Here is a 13,392-nt window from a genome sequence, read left to right on the forward strand (position 1 = left end):
CAAGGCAGGGCCTTCCAGGAGAGCAGAGCAGGCTGCCCTGCAGGGGTTTCCCTCCCCAGGGTCTGCTTAGCTCTGTGTTCTGCCTAAATGCACTCTGATCCCAGACCCTTTAAAAAGTGTTCTCTCAGCAAGTTTTGAATGAGGCTTGGATAGGACAGATATTATCCCAGTTAATTGAGCTGAAACAGAGAAAGGAGAGAGGTGGCTTCCGGTCACAAAGTCACTGCCCTGGCGTCTGGCCCAATGCCCTCTGTCATTGCCTGTCCACCAGGTGAGTTCAGTGCCTGGGCAGACTCTGTGGCTCGTGTTTTGTCAGCACCAGGAGAGGCTCCCAGGACGGGCCTAGGCTTCTCACTGACAAAAGTTCTATCTCAAAAATTTCAACTCGGCTTGCTCTGGGCCAACAATTCCCAGGTAGTGACCAGGAGAGACTGGAGCTGCTTCCTCTGCCTGGGCGCTGGGACACTAGGAATACACCACAACTGGTCACCGGTCTTTATTTATTGAGTTGAGAATTCACACAAGTTAACATTACACAGTAAACCATTTCCTGGGCTTAATAAAAATGATTGTCACTCACTGTGCTTCACAAAAATTTCTTTTAATGAATAAATAATTTGATGAAATCAAAAATATTTACAATATAAACAGAAGGAACAGCTTTTGATCCATGGATCTCATCATTGAGATTTGCATTTTTGAACTGAACTCCTCCCAAGCTTTCCCCTTGGAAACAACAATACAAATCTGATAGAAACGACGACTCCTGCAACATATCTTTGTTCGTTATATGTTTGTCTGTTAGTCTTGGAAAGCTACATAAACTTATATTATGCAACATGTTAAAATACAAATATTAACTAAAATAATATATTATCATAATGCCAGGTAGCATTCTCCACAGAACAAAAATGTACACTCAGTTGTAACAATAACAAAGGTTCACGGGCCACAAAATAATACCCCAAAGGTACAAATTCCTTCATAAGAATATAATTGTGCTCTTGAGTCACCCAGGTGTCTCCGCTGCTCTGACCAGTCGATGCCGGAGCACAGCGCTGGACCACTGTGTGCCACGGCGTTTCTGTCGGGGAGCAGCATTGCTGGGAACTGGGCAGTGCAAGCAGTTTTATACATACTTTCCTGGGCTCTTAAAAAGAGCCAATTATGCAAAGCAAAATAAGCATATTGAGAAGTCTTGATCTCATCTACACAAACCCAGGGAACATCTTGACTTTGCGGGATGAAAGGGCTTGTTTGCGGAGAGTGGTGTCGTCAGCCAGAACTCAAGTATTCCAGGGCCACCTCGTAGCAGAACTTGTACTGATCCTGGAAAACAGAAGGGAGAAAATGTAAGCTCCACAATGTCTAGGCTGTTTCTAGTAAAGCAGTTATGCCTGATTGGGGGTTTAATTGGGAGAAATCAAACGGAGGAGAATTTGAATCAGAGATAAATAGAAAGTCATGGCTCTGAACTGTAAATGTTCATGGATATTCCCACAAAGCCCGATGGAAGGTGTTCTGATATCTCTGCTCACTAGAATTCCTGAAAGGTTCCTGACAACTGAAACACACGTATATGTTTGTCCTCACATACACGTTCACCTGCATATCAACACGCTGTGCACAAAGCATGGGCAAACCATGAGGCAGAAGGAAAGATAATGAATGCTGGAGGAAATGCCTTCCTGACTTGCTCATTGAGGGCCCTCAGTAAATATATGTGGCTTCACTCCTGGCCCAGCTTTACCTTCGATGTATGGTCATCAGGGCTCTTCCATTTTATGAGAATTTTTTAAAGCCTCTTTGACCTGGGCTCTGACTTTGAGAAGGCCATAGTCCAATGAGGAGGATGAGACAAGTGACCCATGACAATCCACAGGGCAGTGATAAACAGGGCCCATGGAGGGTCCTCCAACATGGGTGTGGTGGAAGAGACAGGGGGACTTCTTAGGGAAGGTCTGGAAAGAGGCAGGTAGGTAACAGGAGGGAGAGAATGAAGGCGTGGGGCTGGGGTGGGTGCTGTGTGCCGTGGTTTGCCCAGGACAGAACTGGTTTATGCTTGTCCCGGCATAAGCATCAGCAGCCTCTTCTTTACCCTCAAAAGTGCCCCAGTTTGAATGGTTGAGTATAGGGCCACCCTAACTGGCAGTAAAACAGGCACTTCAGGTAGAGGCTGCAGGACAAAGAGAGGCACAGAGAGGCAGTGTCTGACATGAGCTTCTGCTCAGGCAGTGGCTTCATTTACTTTGAGCACAGCTTTTTCGGATCTCAGACCTTGGTCTGATCAATCTCCGTGGGAGGTCCTGGGCCACACACCTAGGCTCTCAGGTGACAGGGGAGGGCATTCTGCCCCTGTGCTTGTGCACTGGGCTGGTGGATGCTCGTGGGTGTGGCCTCTGAACCAAGCAGAAGGACCCAGGGCCTGGGGATGCAGCAGCCCAGGGTCTGGGGCAGAGGGGCTCCAGCTCAGTAAGAGACGCACTTCTGTGAGTTGTGTGAGTCAGCACTGCCATCACCTCACCAATGCAATGGTCACAACCAAGCAACTGGGTCTTTTCTTTTTGGGTTTTCCAGATTAATTAGAAATAAATTTCTACTTTTTTTTTGATATGTCCCCTCTAATTAGTCACGGCAGTTTCCTTTTCTTCACCTGTTATCCATTCTCTAAATGCTCTGCTAGTCTAATCCATTTGTTTTCAGACCAAGGCCACAGCTTACCTGTCTGTGTATAACACACCTGTCTTTGCTGCAGAACCTGACCTACAGAGAGTCAAATGTTGGTCATATATGTAAGTGATGGCAAAAGGTTTAGCAGCATTTGATTCAACCCAACCAACATTAAAGGCTAGAGACTGGGATTTCAAGGGACAGTCACAGTCCTCAGGGAGACTGCAATCTATGGGTGAAGACGGAAGGTAGACAGTTCATTTCCATGCAGTGAAGGTGTCACAAGATCACACACCGGTGACAGTAACACCTACCAGGATGGCTAAAATAAAAAGAGACAGTAACAAGCGCTGGTGCAGATGTGGCAAAACCAGAGCCCTCACGCAATGCTGGTGGGCGTGTAAAAGCAGCAGGCACTTTGGAAAACAGCCAGGCAGCTCCCCAAAAGGTTAGACACAGACTTACTCTACAGTGTAGCACTTTCATTCCCAGGTATGTACCCAAGAGAACTGAAAATAATGTCCACACAAATACTTTGTGATTCACATTCCAGTATTTTTTATTTTAGGATTTGGTACTTGTATTTTCAGAAATCACTTGAGTTTCATGGAGCTGACCTGTTGGCTATGAAGCACTCCACTCATTTCTCCTGTTTTTATTATTATTATTTTTGTGTATCAGAGACAACAGTTTTTTTTTTTTAAATGGAAGCCTAAGAAATCTAATTCCTTATTGGATAAACATGACTGTACAAACCTAATTGTGCAACTAATCTCAGTGCCTGCTATGAGCCTGTCCCTTTGACGTATGAAGATGCTAAGATTTCATTTAGTGGGAGACGTGGCTGCTGGCCCCGGGCCCCAGTGCTGGGGGGAAGGGGTCCTGGCTTTGCTGAAGGGGCTGCTGTGCTGGTCACTGAGGTTGCCCTGTCATGGATGTGACTGTCATTTCCAAAATGAGTTCTCTCTCTCTCATCTCATCCCTCCTAAGTAAGCTGTCAGTCCCCACAGATTCTGATGACTGGTTTCTGAATCAGAAAAATAAAAGGAATAAGAAGGATGATAAGAAATTGTCATGTCCCCTCCCCCAAGCAACTCAGGAGATGCCCAGAATCTTCCTGCGTTGGAAACTGACGACATGGGATCACCTCACTTGTTTTTGCACTGAATAACGAAACCATGTGAGCTATCGCTGTGCTTCATGGAAAAAGATGTTTTTGTCTTGGTCCCAAACTCTCGCCATTCGGGCAGCATTAGCTGGCTTAGGGCATGAAGAAGTGAGGGGACCAGGGCCTCATCCTTGTGTAAGACGGTAACCAGGGGGACCAGCTAATCCTCTCCAAGACCTGACCCCCTTTCACTCTGGACCACACTTTCTGTTCCCACAAAGAGGGAGACAGTGAAATCTGAAAGGGCACCTAAAAGTGAGGTTACATTTCAAAAGCCCTCGCTTGCTCTGTGAGGTGGCTTTGGGAGCCTCCGGAAGGGCTCCCACTGAGCTTCTCAGCGCATACTGCCTGTGTCTGAGGGGCAGGGCCTCCCGGAAGCCTGGCACTTCAAACCCTAAGTCCCCACTGGAGATGATTCAAAGAGCAGAGTCTGCTGGCTCACCTGTGGCAAAGCTGCCCTCCCTGGTGCACCTGCTTTGTGAAACTAAGGCAAGGACACAGTTTCAGTTGGGTCCTGTGCTGACAGACTCTTCAGTGTGGGGAAGTTCCTGACTGATACCGCTGCCAGGAGGTTGAAGTGGTCCCCGCACTGGGTTCATGGTTTCCGGCCAGGTCAACTGGGCAATCAGTGCTGTGCCAGGAGACCCTTCGATAAGACAGCTGTGTGCCTCTGACAAGGAACAGATGGGTCATTACTCCTACCTATACCTTTAAAAACACAGCAAACCTTCTTCCCTCAAAGACCATGCAGTCTGTGCCCAGTTCCTGCTCATCCCTGTCAGCTGTAGACACAGCCTCCCCCAGGTTCCAGAGGGAAGCCAGGGGCAGCTCAGTAAAGACATGGGTCTCGGTGTAGAGAGGCAATGTCCAGTCGCTCAGCAAATATCTACTGGGCACCTCCTTGGAGCCAGAAGTTGGTGCTGAGTGGTTTTACCATCCCCTGCCTCAAGGAGATCAGAGTCTGGGGCAGAGAGAGGGCACTGGGCACAAACAGAGATCACCCCATTTGCTGCCCTGATATGTGGGAGGACCAACTGCAGGGGTCTTAATGGGAGTGTGTGGCTGGGGCTGCTCCTCTAGGGCTGTGAGCCCCAGGGGCCTGGTGGCAGTGGCAGGGCCAGGCCCAAGAGAAGTGGAATGCCACCTCAGATTGCCAGCCGCAGCTGGTGGGGCACAGCTCAGGGACCTGAGAGCACATCTCCGACTCCCCACTTGAGTCCTGTGCCCTCCACTTCAACATGCACGCCCATACCTACACACACACACACACCTACACACACACACATACACTCACACACACCTATACACACCCCATAGCCACACCCACTACTCACACCTACACATACACCTATATACACCCACATATATACCTACACATACACCTAAATGCACACTCACACCTAGATACGTATACCTACACACACACCTATATTTACACATACCCACACCTACACACACAGGCACACACCCATATCCTTACACACACATACCCCACATGGGGGGGGGCTGTAGCCCCACAGCATGTGCCATTTTGCACAGCTCATTGTATGTGTGACATGAGAGGAAAGTGGTGCTGAGTCTGGGTGGCCGGCTCTGCCTTATGGTGAGGAGATGCTGGCAGAGATCGGAGCACAGGGCCGGGAAGGTGGAGAGGTGGGCTTGGCAGGAAGGGGCGGCCTGTTGACCCTGCTGAGCCCTGATTCTTGCCTGCAGCCCTTTAGAATCACCGGGCCCAGGTCAACTAGATCAGGGTCTCTGCAGTGGGCCAAGGGATTGGAATTGTTTAAGGCTCCCATTAAAAAAAAACAAGAAACCACTACTGTCACAGAAACACAGACTAGAATGGTGATTGCCAGAAGCTGAGGGGAGGGCCAAATGGGGCAATGTTAGTCAAGCGTATACATTTCAGTTGTAAGAAGTGCGAGAATGTGACGAACAGCGTGGTGACCACGGTTAACAATGAAGGCTTACACACTCGAAATCGCTGGACTAGGTAGGTCTTCAGTCTTTTCACCTCACATGCGTGCACACACATCGACTATGTGTTAATGGCCTTGATCTTGGCCGACTTTGGCCAAAGTCCCCACCACATCCCAGGGGATAACACGTATCTCTAGGCAAGACCTGTCCCTGAAGACTGCCTCTCTGCTGAAACAGAGCACTTGAAACTTCAGAAGCCAAGTGCGGAGGACCAAGGTGAGAGGGGAGCTGTTGGTCGAGGCACCCGGTTTTCCCTTTTCCCACGACTCTCCCAGTTTCAAAGGTGCTCAGGCTCTCAGACTGCGGGTCCCGCCTGCCCCTGGGACCCGACCCTTTGATAAGGGCTTCAGGCTGGCTGAGGAGATGGATCACTTAGAAGCTGGGCTAAAACAGGTAAGGAAAAAGTACCCTGCCCCTGCTGGCTTAAAAACAAAAATCTAGTTTTGTGTTATAAATTATTTTGTTTCCTAGCAATCAAGAAATTGATTTGGCTTTTCTCCAGAGCCCCCAAAACTAAAAATTTGAAGAAATAAATCTGTTAGGGCTCTCTAGATCAGTCTTGAAAGTGCCATGCTTCAAAACGGATGGATGGATTTTCAAACTCAGAAGTCATTTAGAAATATCAGAGCCTGCAAGGGAGACAGAGATGGACCGCTCCCTGCACACTCATCCCACTGTGGCCGGGAGGGGCGGGGGTAGGCTTTTCCCATTCTGAATGGAGAGGACCACTGAGTGATTCAGCCTCTGCATGTGATACGTGGGCAGGTCCAGTGGGGCCGAAGCCAGGGCTCTCCCCACTGCATCCCACCTGGCTCCCCAGGCCAGCACAGAAGTGGACTCCACAGCTTTCTGGCACACACTTCAGTGTTCTGTGAAGATGCAGCTGAGAAGACTCAACACTCTGCACGTTTCAGCTGCTGGCACATCTTGTGCTCAGGAGGAATTCCAGCCTCAGATGGCCTTTTATGCCCCATAGAATTGCACCAGATTTTGTCACCCTGACTTGAACTAACCCCCTTTGGCAATATACACACATATGAGTACATGAGTACCAACTAAACAGAAACTGCACTTGAAGGCAAAAACCAAACAAGTGACAAGAATCCTTATTTAATTCAGGAAGCTTGGAGCTCACTGCAAAGGGCAGTGTGACATTTTTTTCTCTGGTCATCAGGTATTATCTCGCCAATATTCACTGTGACGAATTTACCAGACATTTTTCTCAGGAAATTGCAAAACTCTCCTACATTTATCAGCCCCTGACCTTACCCTAAAACTGGGGCTGACCCTCCGAGTTCTGGGCACCCAAGGATCCTGTTTTCTTTGGTTGAATTACACATAATGACAGAAGCTTCTAAGTACTGAGGTGGGATCAGAATCTCCCTTCTGGTCCAGCCAGCCAGGTCTCCATTCAGTTCACGGAGACTCATCCGGCCCACTGTTGGCGCCACTGACTGGGAAAGGCCACGTGGTTTCTGTCCACAAAAACTTGTGGAAGATGAAAGGTGCAGCTGGAACCCAAGAGGAAAGGGCTGCAAGGGTCTCTCCTAATTAATGATCTGTTTAATTTAGGCTGTGCTGAGAGGGAAATGACTTTTTTTTTTTTGGCAAGGTCAGCTTTGCTCAGGTACCAGCTGAAGTTTGGAAGCTACACCTCTGTCTGTGAATCAGGGAAACACCAAATGAAGTCACCGAATATTTTAATCTGCAAGTGTGCATTTGTTTTCATCCTCTGCCAGCCTTCTTCTCAGTCTTACTCTTGGGCCGCCGCTGACTGCCCTTTTATCAACAGCTCCCAGTCCCGGAGATGGAGAACACTTTAAAATTCATGGTGGGTCCTACTTCTGGGAGGGCTGGCTCCAGTGACCACAGACACTCTCATCAGCCTCTTGGCCATCCACGTGAGATCGGGGACATGTGAAGGCACTTGGAGCGGTGTCTGGCACACACTGAGCATCACGGACCTGCTGGCTGCTAGCTGCCACCCCCTGCTATAGGCCAGTGCTCGTGTATAACTACCTCACACGGGCTGCTGGCTGCCCGGTGCCCTGTGGACACCTACACTGTCAAGAACCAGCTTTCTCACCTTGGCAGTTTCCAAAACACCTTCACAGACATCATCACATGGGGTCACTACAATAAGCCAACACTACCCCTAGTTTACACAACTCAGACCCCCAGAGAGGTAAGTCCCTTGCCCAAGGAGACCTAAATTGACAAGTTAACTTGTCTGAGGCCACACTTGAGGTAGTAGCAGAGCTGACACTAGACTTTGGGTTTTCACCAGCTTCCCCCAGGGCAGGATGAGAGCAGAGCTGTCTGGGGAGCACAGTCCTTTCTCCGCAGAAGCTGATGTGGTAAGTGCTGATGGCTTCGAGAGTCCACACCTGGTGAAACAGGTGCCCCGGTACCATGCTCCCGGGCCAGCAACAAACTTCTTGGAATAGAGCAGCTCATCAGACACGAGGCACCCATCTTGGGAAAGCAGATGCTTCTGCGGAGTGACCTGGGTGTGCCCCAGAGTCAGTGTCGTCGGTCGCTGTCATCACTCAGCCCTGAGTACCACTGTAATAATGACTGGGGACCATGGCTACTTCCTCAACTGCTTCTTATAGCTCAACCCTCCTTACGATATTTTAAGCTGACCGCATGGCTGCAGTGTTGCGGCCCCGGAACAGGTTCTCCAACCTTGTTGGCGGTGCGACCTTCCTCACTCTCTGCCAGCCATTCTTCCCATTTGGAATTCCTCCCGTTTCCTTCAGATCCTTCATCCACTGACAGAGAAGTATGGAAACCTAATCTAAAAGCTTCCTCCTTTAAACCATTTGGCCATTCTTGAGTCAGTAGCTGGCATTTCAACAGCTCCACACACACAGAGAAGAGAGTTCATGAAACACTCTACGAAAATAACTGCAGAGAGTCCTTTGTTTCTCAACTGCTCTAATCCTTTTCTCAGCGGTGGCCACCATAATTAAGTGCAGTATTCTGGATGTCAAACTAAATTCACAGATTTTATAAATATTAGGTGATTAAGCTATTTATAAGATACGTAATTTGAAAATCTGGCATTGCGTGTGCTATGATTATTTCTTCTCTGTGAAGACTAAGTGCTTAGTCACGTGCAACAGAAACCAGTGAGATGTTCACTGTGAGTTTGGACTATTTCCACACTTTGAAGGCGCTGAGACAAAGTTTCCTTGTGACAGAGCAAAGGGTCGAAGACGGAGAGAAACCCTCAGCAGTGAAGTGATTACATTACCTTTTTGAAAATGAGCTTCTTCCTCTGTGAATCAGTTTCCCTGCCCAACTGCCATGTGGGGTCTTCCGAAAACTGGGACAAAGTCCGGTTCACGGGTTGGGGTAGGGGTCTGGGTGCGGGGGGCACCTACCAGCAGGTCCACCATGTTGGGCTTGTTGTTCCGCAGCGTCTTCACCGCGTGGAAGACGTCCACCGTCCGCTGGTGTCGCAGCATCTCGCACACGATGCTGAGGGCGCAGAAGGTCCCGCTGCGCCCGCCCCCGTTCCTGCCAGGAGAGGAGTCAGACGGTTGGACTGTGTCTGTCCTTACACTGCACACAACCTGCGGCTCCCGCCACCTAACCCTGAGGAGCCAGGCTGGCGAAGCCTCCCAGGCCAGGGGCCTGTCCGGGACCGCCACTGGGGCCTGTCCTTGTCATGAAGCAGATGGAGCGCATGAGCCTCAGTGCCGGCCCTGCGGTTCACCTGGCCGGAGGTGCGATCTGGCACATCTTGTGCCCCCAGCTTCACCCCAGCCCTAGATTATGTTAACTTAATACAGCACCTTATCAACTTTTACTGAGAGATCCTGCCTAGGAAAATTTTCAAGGACAAACACCTCATTTAGTATCTGCTAGGAAAACTGGTGGTAGGTGTGAGCTGTTCAAAGATGAACTTGGCCTTGAAAATATCCAAGTTTAGATATACAGAATCCTTGCAAAAATAGCACAGAGTTACCTTGCATCCATGCCCACCTTGCCCTGATGCGCACATCTTCCATCACCACAGTACGTCATCAAAGCCAGGAAGTTAGCACTACTGCAAAACTATCACCTACACCATGACCTTAGCCAATGTCAACAGTGTCCTTTTTCTGGCCCAGGATCCATTCCAGGATCCCACCTTGCACTCAGTTGTCTTCGTCTCCTTCACCTCCTCCAGTCGGTGCCAGGTCCTCAGTCTTTCTTTCTTTTTTGACCTTGACACTTTTGAAGAGTACTGGTCAGTTATCTTTTGGAATACAAAGTAGAATATAGATGTGGAAAGTAGCTATGATCCCTATCCATACTTCAAGAAATCATTACAAAATACAAATTGTAGAATGCCTCTTCAGTTGGGTCTGTCTGACATTTTCTCATGATGGGAAATGGGGTTCCACACTGGGGCACAGAAACCACAGGAGGGCTGTTGCATCCCTCAAGGGGTTCACGAGCTGTCTGTTGCTGGCAACGGTGATGTGAGTCACTTGTTTAGATGGTGGGTGCCTGCAGACGTTTTTCGCTGTGTAGATATTATGTTTCTCTTTGTAGTTAATAAACACCTTGAGATAGATACTTTGGGATTATGCAAATATCTTATTTCTCCTCAAAGTCTTACCTTCTAATTTTAGCATACATTGGTGGCACCCTAACCATCACTGTGGTTTTTGCCTAATTGACTTTCTACCTCCCTTTCTCCTTCAGCATTCTACTTTAAGAGAGAGCTGTCTCTTCTCCCCCATTTAAAATTTGTATTATTTATTTTTATATCACTTATGTCAGTTTAGACTTATATATATTTTATTTTATGAGCTGAAATCCAGGAGTGTAGATATTTATTTTGTTGCTGAGATTGTTCCAGCTCAGGCCACGAGGCACTCCACAGGCTGGTTCCTGTGTTCTTTGGAGAAGTCTCCCTCCTTTTCAGAGCATGCCCTTACTTTGTAGAACCACAAGATGTTCCAGGCCCATTCTGTATTGTCCCTATACCAGCTCTAGATTGAACGAATCTGATGATGTATATACTATCTGATGATATTATATATTCTAATGACAGAATATCATCAGCACACCTAAAATACATAAACATTACTGTTTAAGTACTTCTCTAGACAGTGTTCAAATTTCCCAGGTTGGTTCTTACATTTTCTTATGGTTGTCTATTTCCAATCCATATCCAAGCAAAGCCCATACATTGTATTTGGTTGAGATGCCTTGCAAGTTTATTTTAATCTGTAAATTCCTCTTTGCGCGCTCTCTCTCTTTTTCCCTTTTGGCAATTTATTTCTTGAGGAAATGAGGTCATTTTTCCTGTCAAGAGCTCCATATCGTTGTGTCTCTGAATAATTTAACATGTTGCTCTCTAAATCCTGTACTTCCTGAAAATTGGGAGTTAGCTCCAGAGCTTCATAAGATTTTTTTTTTTTTGGACAGGGATACCTTATAATCATACTGTCATTACAAAGCAGGTACAGATTTTGTGTGATGTTAAGGTTAATCATTGTGACCTTATTTCCTCAAGAAATCAAATGTCGGCTTGATCAGTTCCATTGTTAAATTCCAAATCAGTATTTTAAACAAAGTATAATATACCTACAATTAAGTCCACAAATGAAAAGTATATATCTCAGTTGTTACAAATGCATATGCCATGTAACTACCACTCAGATAAAAATACAGAGCCCTAGACCCCCTTCCTTGTCAGCACCATTGATACCCTGAAGATAATCTCTGTTCTCATGTCCAGCATTGCAAATTTCTTTTGTCTGTTTTGAGTTTTGTGTAAGTGGAATCATACACTACATGCTCCTCTGAGTCTTGCTTATTTCACTTAATATTATATGTGTGAGAATCATCCATTGTATCAATATTCTTTTATCTTGCTGAAAGTAATTCCATTGAATGGATATCTTACTGTATAATTTATTTCTCTAACAGATGATGAATGTTTGGGCTGTTTCTAGCTTTTGACATTAGGAGCAAATCTGCTATAAACACGTCTCGTGGTACATGAATGATTCATGTCTGTAGTCATATGCCTAGGAGTGGAAGAGCTCAGAGAATGGATTTACTTTTGGCTTTAGTAGATGCTGTTAACAGTTCCAAAGTGGCTGTAGGGTATTTACCTCCTGCCAGCAGTGTGTGGGAGTTCCAGGCACTCCACAGCTTCACCAGCACTTGGTATTACTACCATTTGCTTGTCTTGTACATTTCAGCCATTCTGGTGAGTACCACTGACATTGGATCCTGATTTCAATGTGTATCTTCCTGAAAACAAACTAATGGTACTGAGGACCTTTTCTAAGCTTATTAGCTACTTGGATATTCTTTCTTTCTTTTTTTTTAAATGAAGTTCTTGTCGAGTGTTATGCCCAAACATTTTGGCTGTCTATCTTTTTCCTAATGACTTGCAGTAATGCCTAGGTATTCTGGAGATGAGTCCTTTGTCAGATGTATGCATTGCAAAACTCTTCACGAGCTCTGTGTTTTGCTCTTTCACTCTGGTGTCTTTTGATGAACTGAAATACAGTTAACTTTAATTGGGTTTAATTTATCAATGTTTCCTTCATGGCTAGTGTTCTTTGTCCTGGGTATCAAACACATCCTTGGTTACTTCATGGCCATAAAGATTTTCTCCTAGAAACGTCATTGTTTTCTTTCTCACATTCTGGCCTCCAGTCCATCTAGAATGATTTCTGTGTGTAGTCTGAGAACGGACACCAGGCATGCGGGTGGTCTTTTCCCGCTGCCCTGCAGTAGGCGTGTTGCTGTGAGATCTTTGTTGTGAGCAGGTGGCCCTGAGGTGTGCTGAGTTCCTGGATTTTCTTTTCTGCCCCATCAGTCTATTTTCTGTCTTTGCACTGACACCCCACTGCTTTTCCTCCTTTAGCTTTTCACCGCATGCTTTCAGCAGCTGTCAGAGACCATTGTCTACATCCATCACTTCCATCAAGGATCACAAAAATGGTGATATCTTACATTTATTCTGGTTTTATTGGCTGAAAGATATGTATAAAAAAAATCCCGTTTGCTTATTGTGAGCTTATGTGGCTCAAGGAACCATTCGATTCACAGCACCTGGAGGTGTCTTGGGCCAGGACACTCTGCCCACAGCCATTAGGTGGTGCTACACTATGCTGAATAGATGTCCTTGCCTGAGATGACCAGCTGGGAGCTGCTGTGGTTCAATGCATTCCTTGCTGGCCTATACTGGAGGACACTGATTTTATCTAACTTGGTTCCCACAATTAAAAATCTTAGATTTAGATTTATAAACCTAAACAACAATAAACACTCTCACCAGGCCTGGGTCTCGTTGCCACTTGGATATCGAGAGAGCAAGAGGCAGCCGCATAGGGACCACAAGGACTTCATAATGGGAAAGAATGATTCTCAGAGAAAATCAATGTTTTCTCACCATAAGAAGGGGTGGAAACAACCGATGCCCACAACTTTCCACTACAGTTAAATCACAGCCCTCTGTTTGAAGTGGTGCCTTTGGGAAGGTGATGTGATTGTTTACTTCTAGGGCCACAGCTGTGTCCTGGAAGATTGTAGTTGGTGGTTGTCTATGAGGT

General features: G+C 46.8%; 1 protein-coding gene across 3 annotated transcripts in view; it reads right to left on the reverse strand.

The window, feature by feature from the left end:
- Nucleotides 1-585: 585 nt before the first annotated feature.
- The window catches only part of PTPRM (protein tyrosine phosphatase receptor type M), an 811,120-nt gene continuing 798,313 nt past the window's right edge, over nucleotides 586-13,392 (reverse strand). For all 3 annotated transcript variants that reach the window (XM_045849822.1, XM_045849820.1, XM_045849821.1), the window contains 2 exons: nucleotides 9,208-9,343; nucleotides 586-1,329 (listed from right to left, as the gene is read on the reverse strand). In XM_045849822.1, coding sequence (XP_045705778.1) covers nucleotides 1,276-1,329; nucleotides 9,208-9,343 — 190 coding nt within the window. In that variant the 3' untranslated portion in view covers nucleotides 586-1,275. The remainder of the gene's footprint in view (nucleotides 1,330-9,207; nucleotides 9,344-13,392) is intronic.

Source organism: Phyllostomus hastatus, unplaced genomic scaffold (assembly GCF_019186645.2).
Source record: "Phyllostomus hastatus isolate PE091 unplaced genomic scaffold, TTU_PhHast_1.1 phas_contig_80, whole genome shotgun sequence".
In the NCBI taxonomy this organism is placed as follows: Eukaryota; Metazoa; Chordata; class Mammalia; order Chiroptera; family Phyllostomidae; genus Phyllostomus; species Phyllostomus hastatus.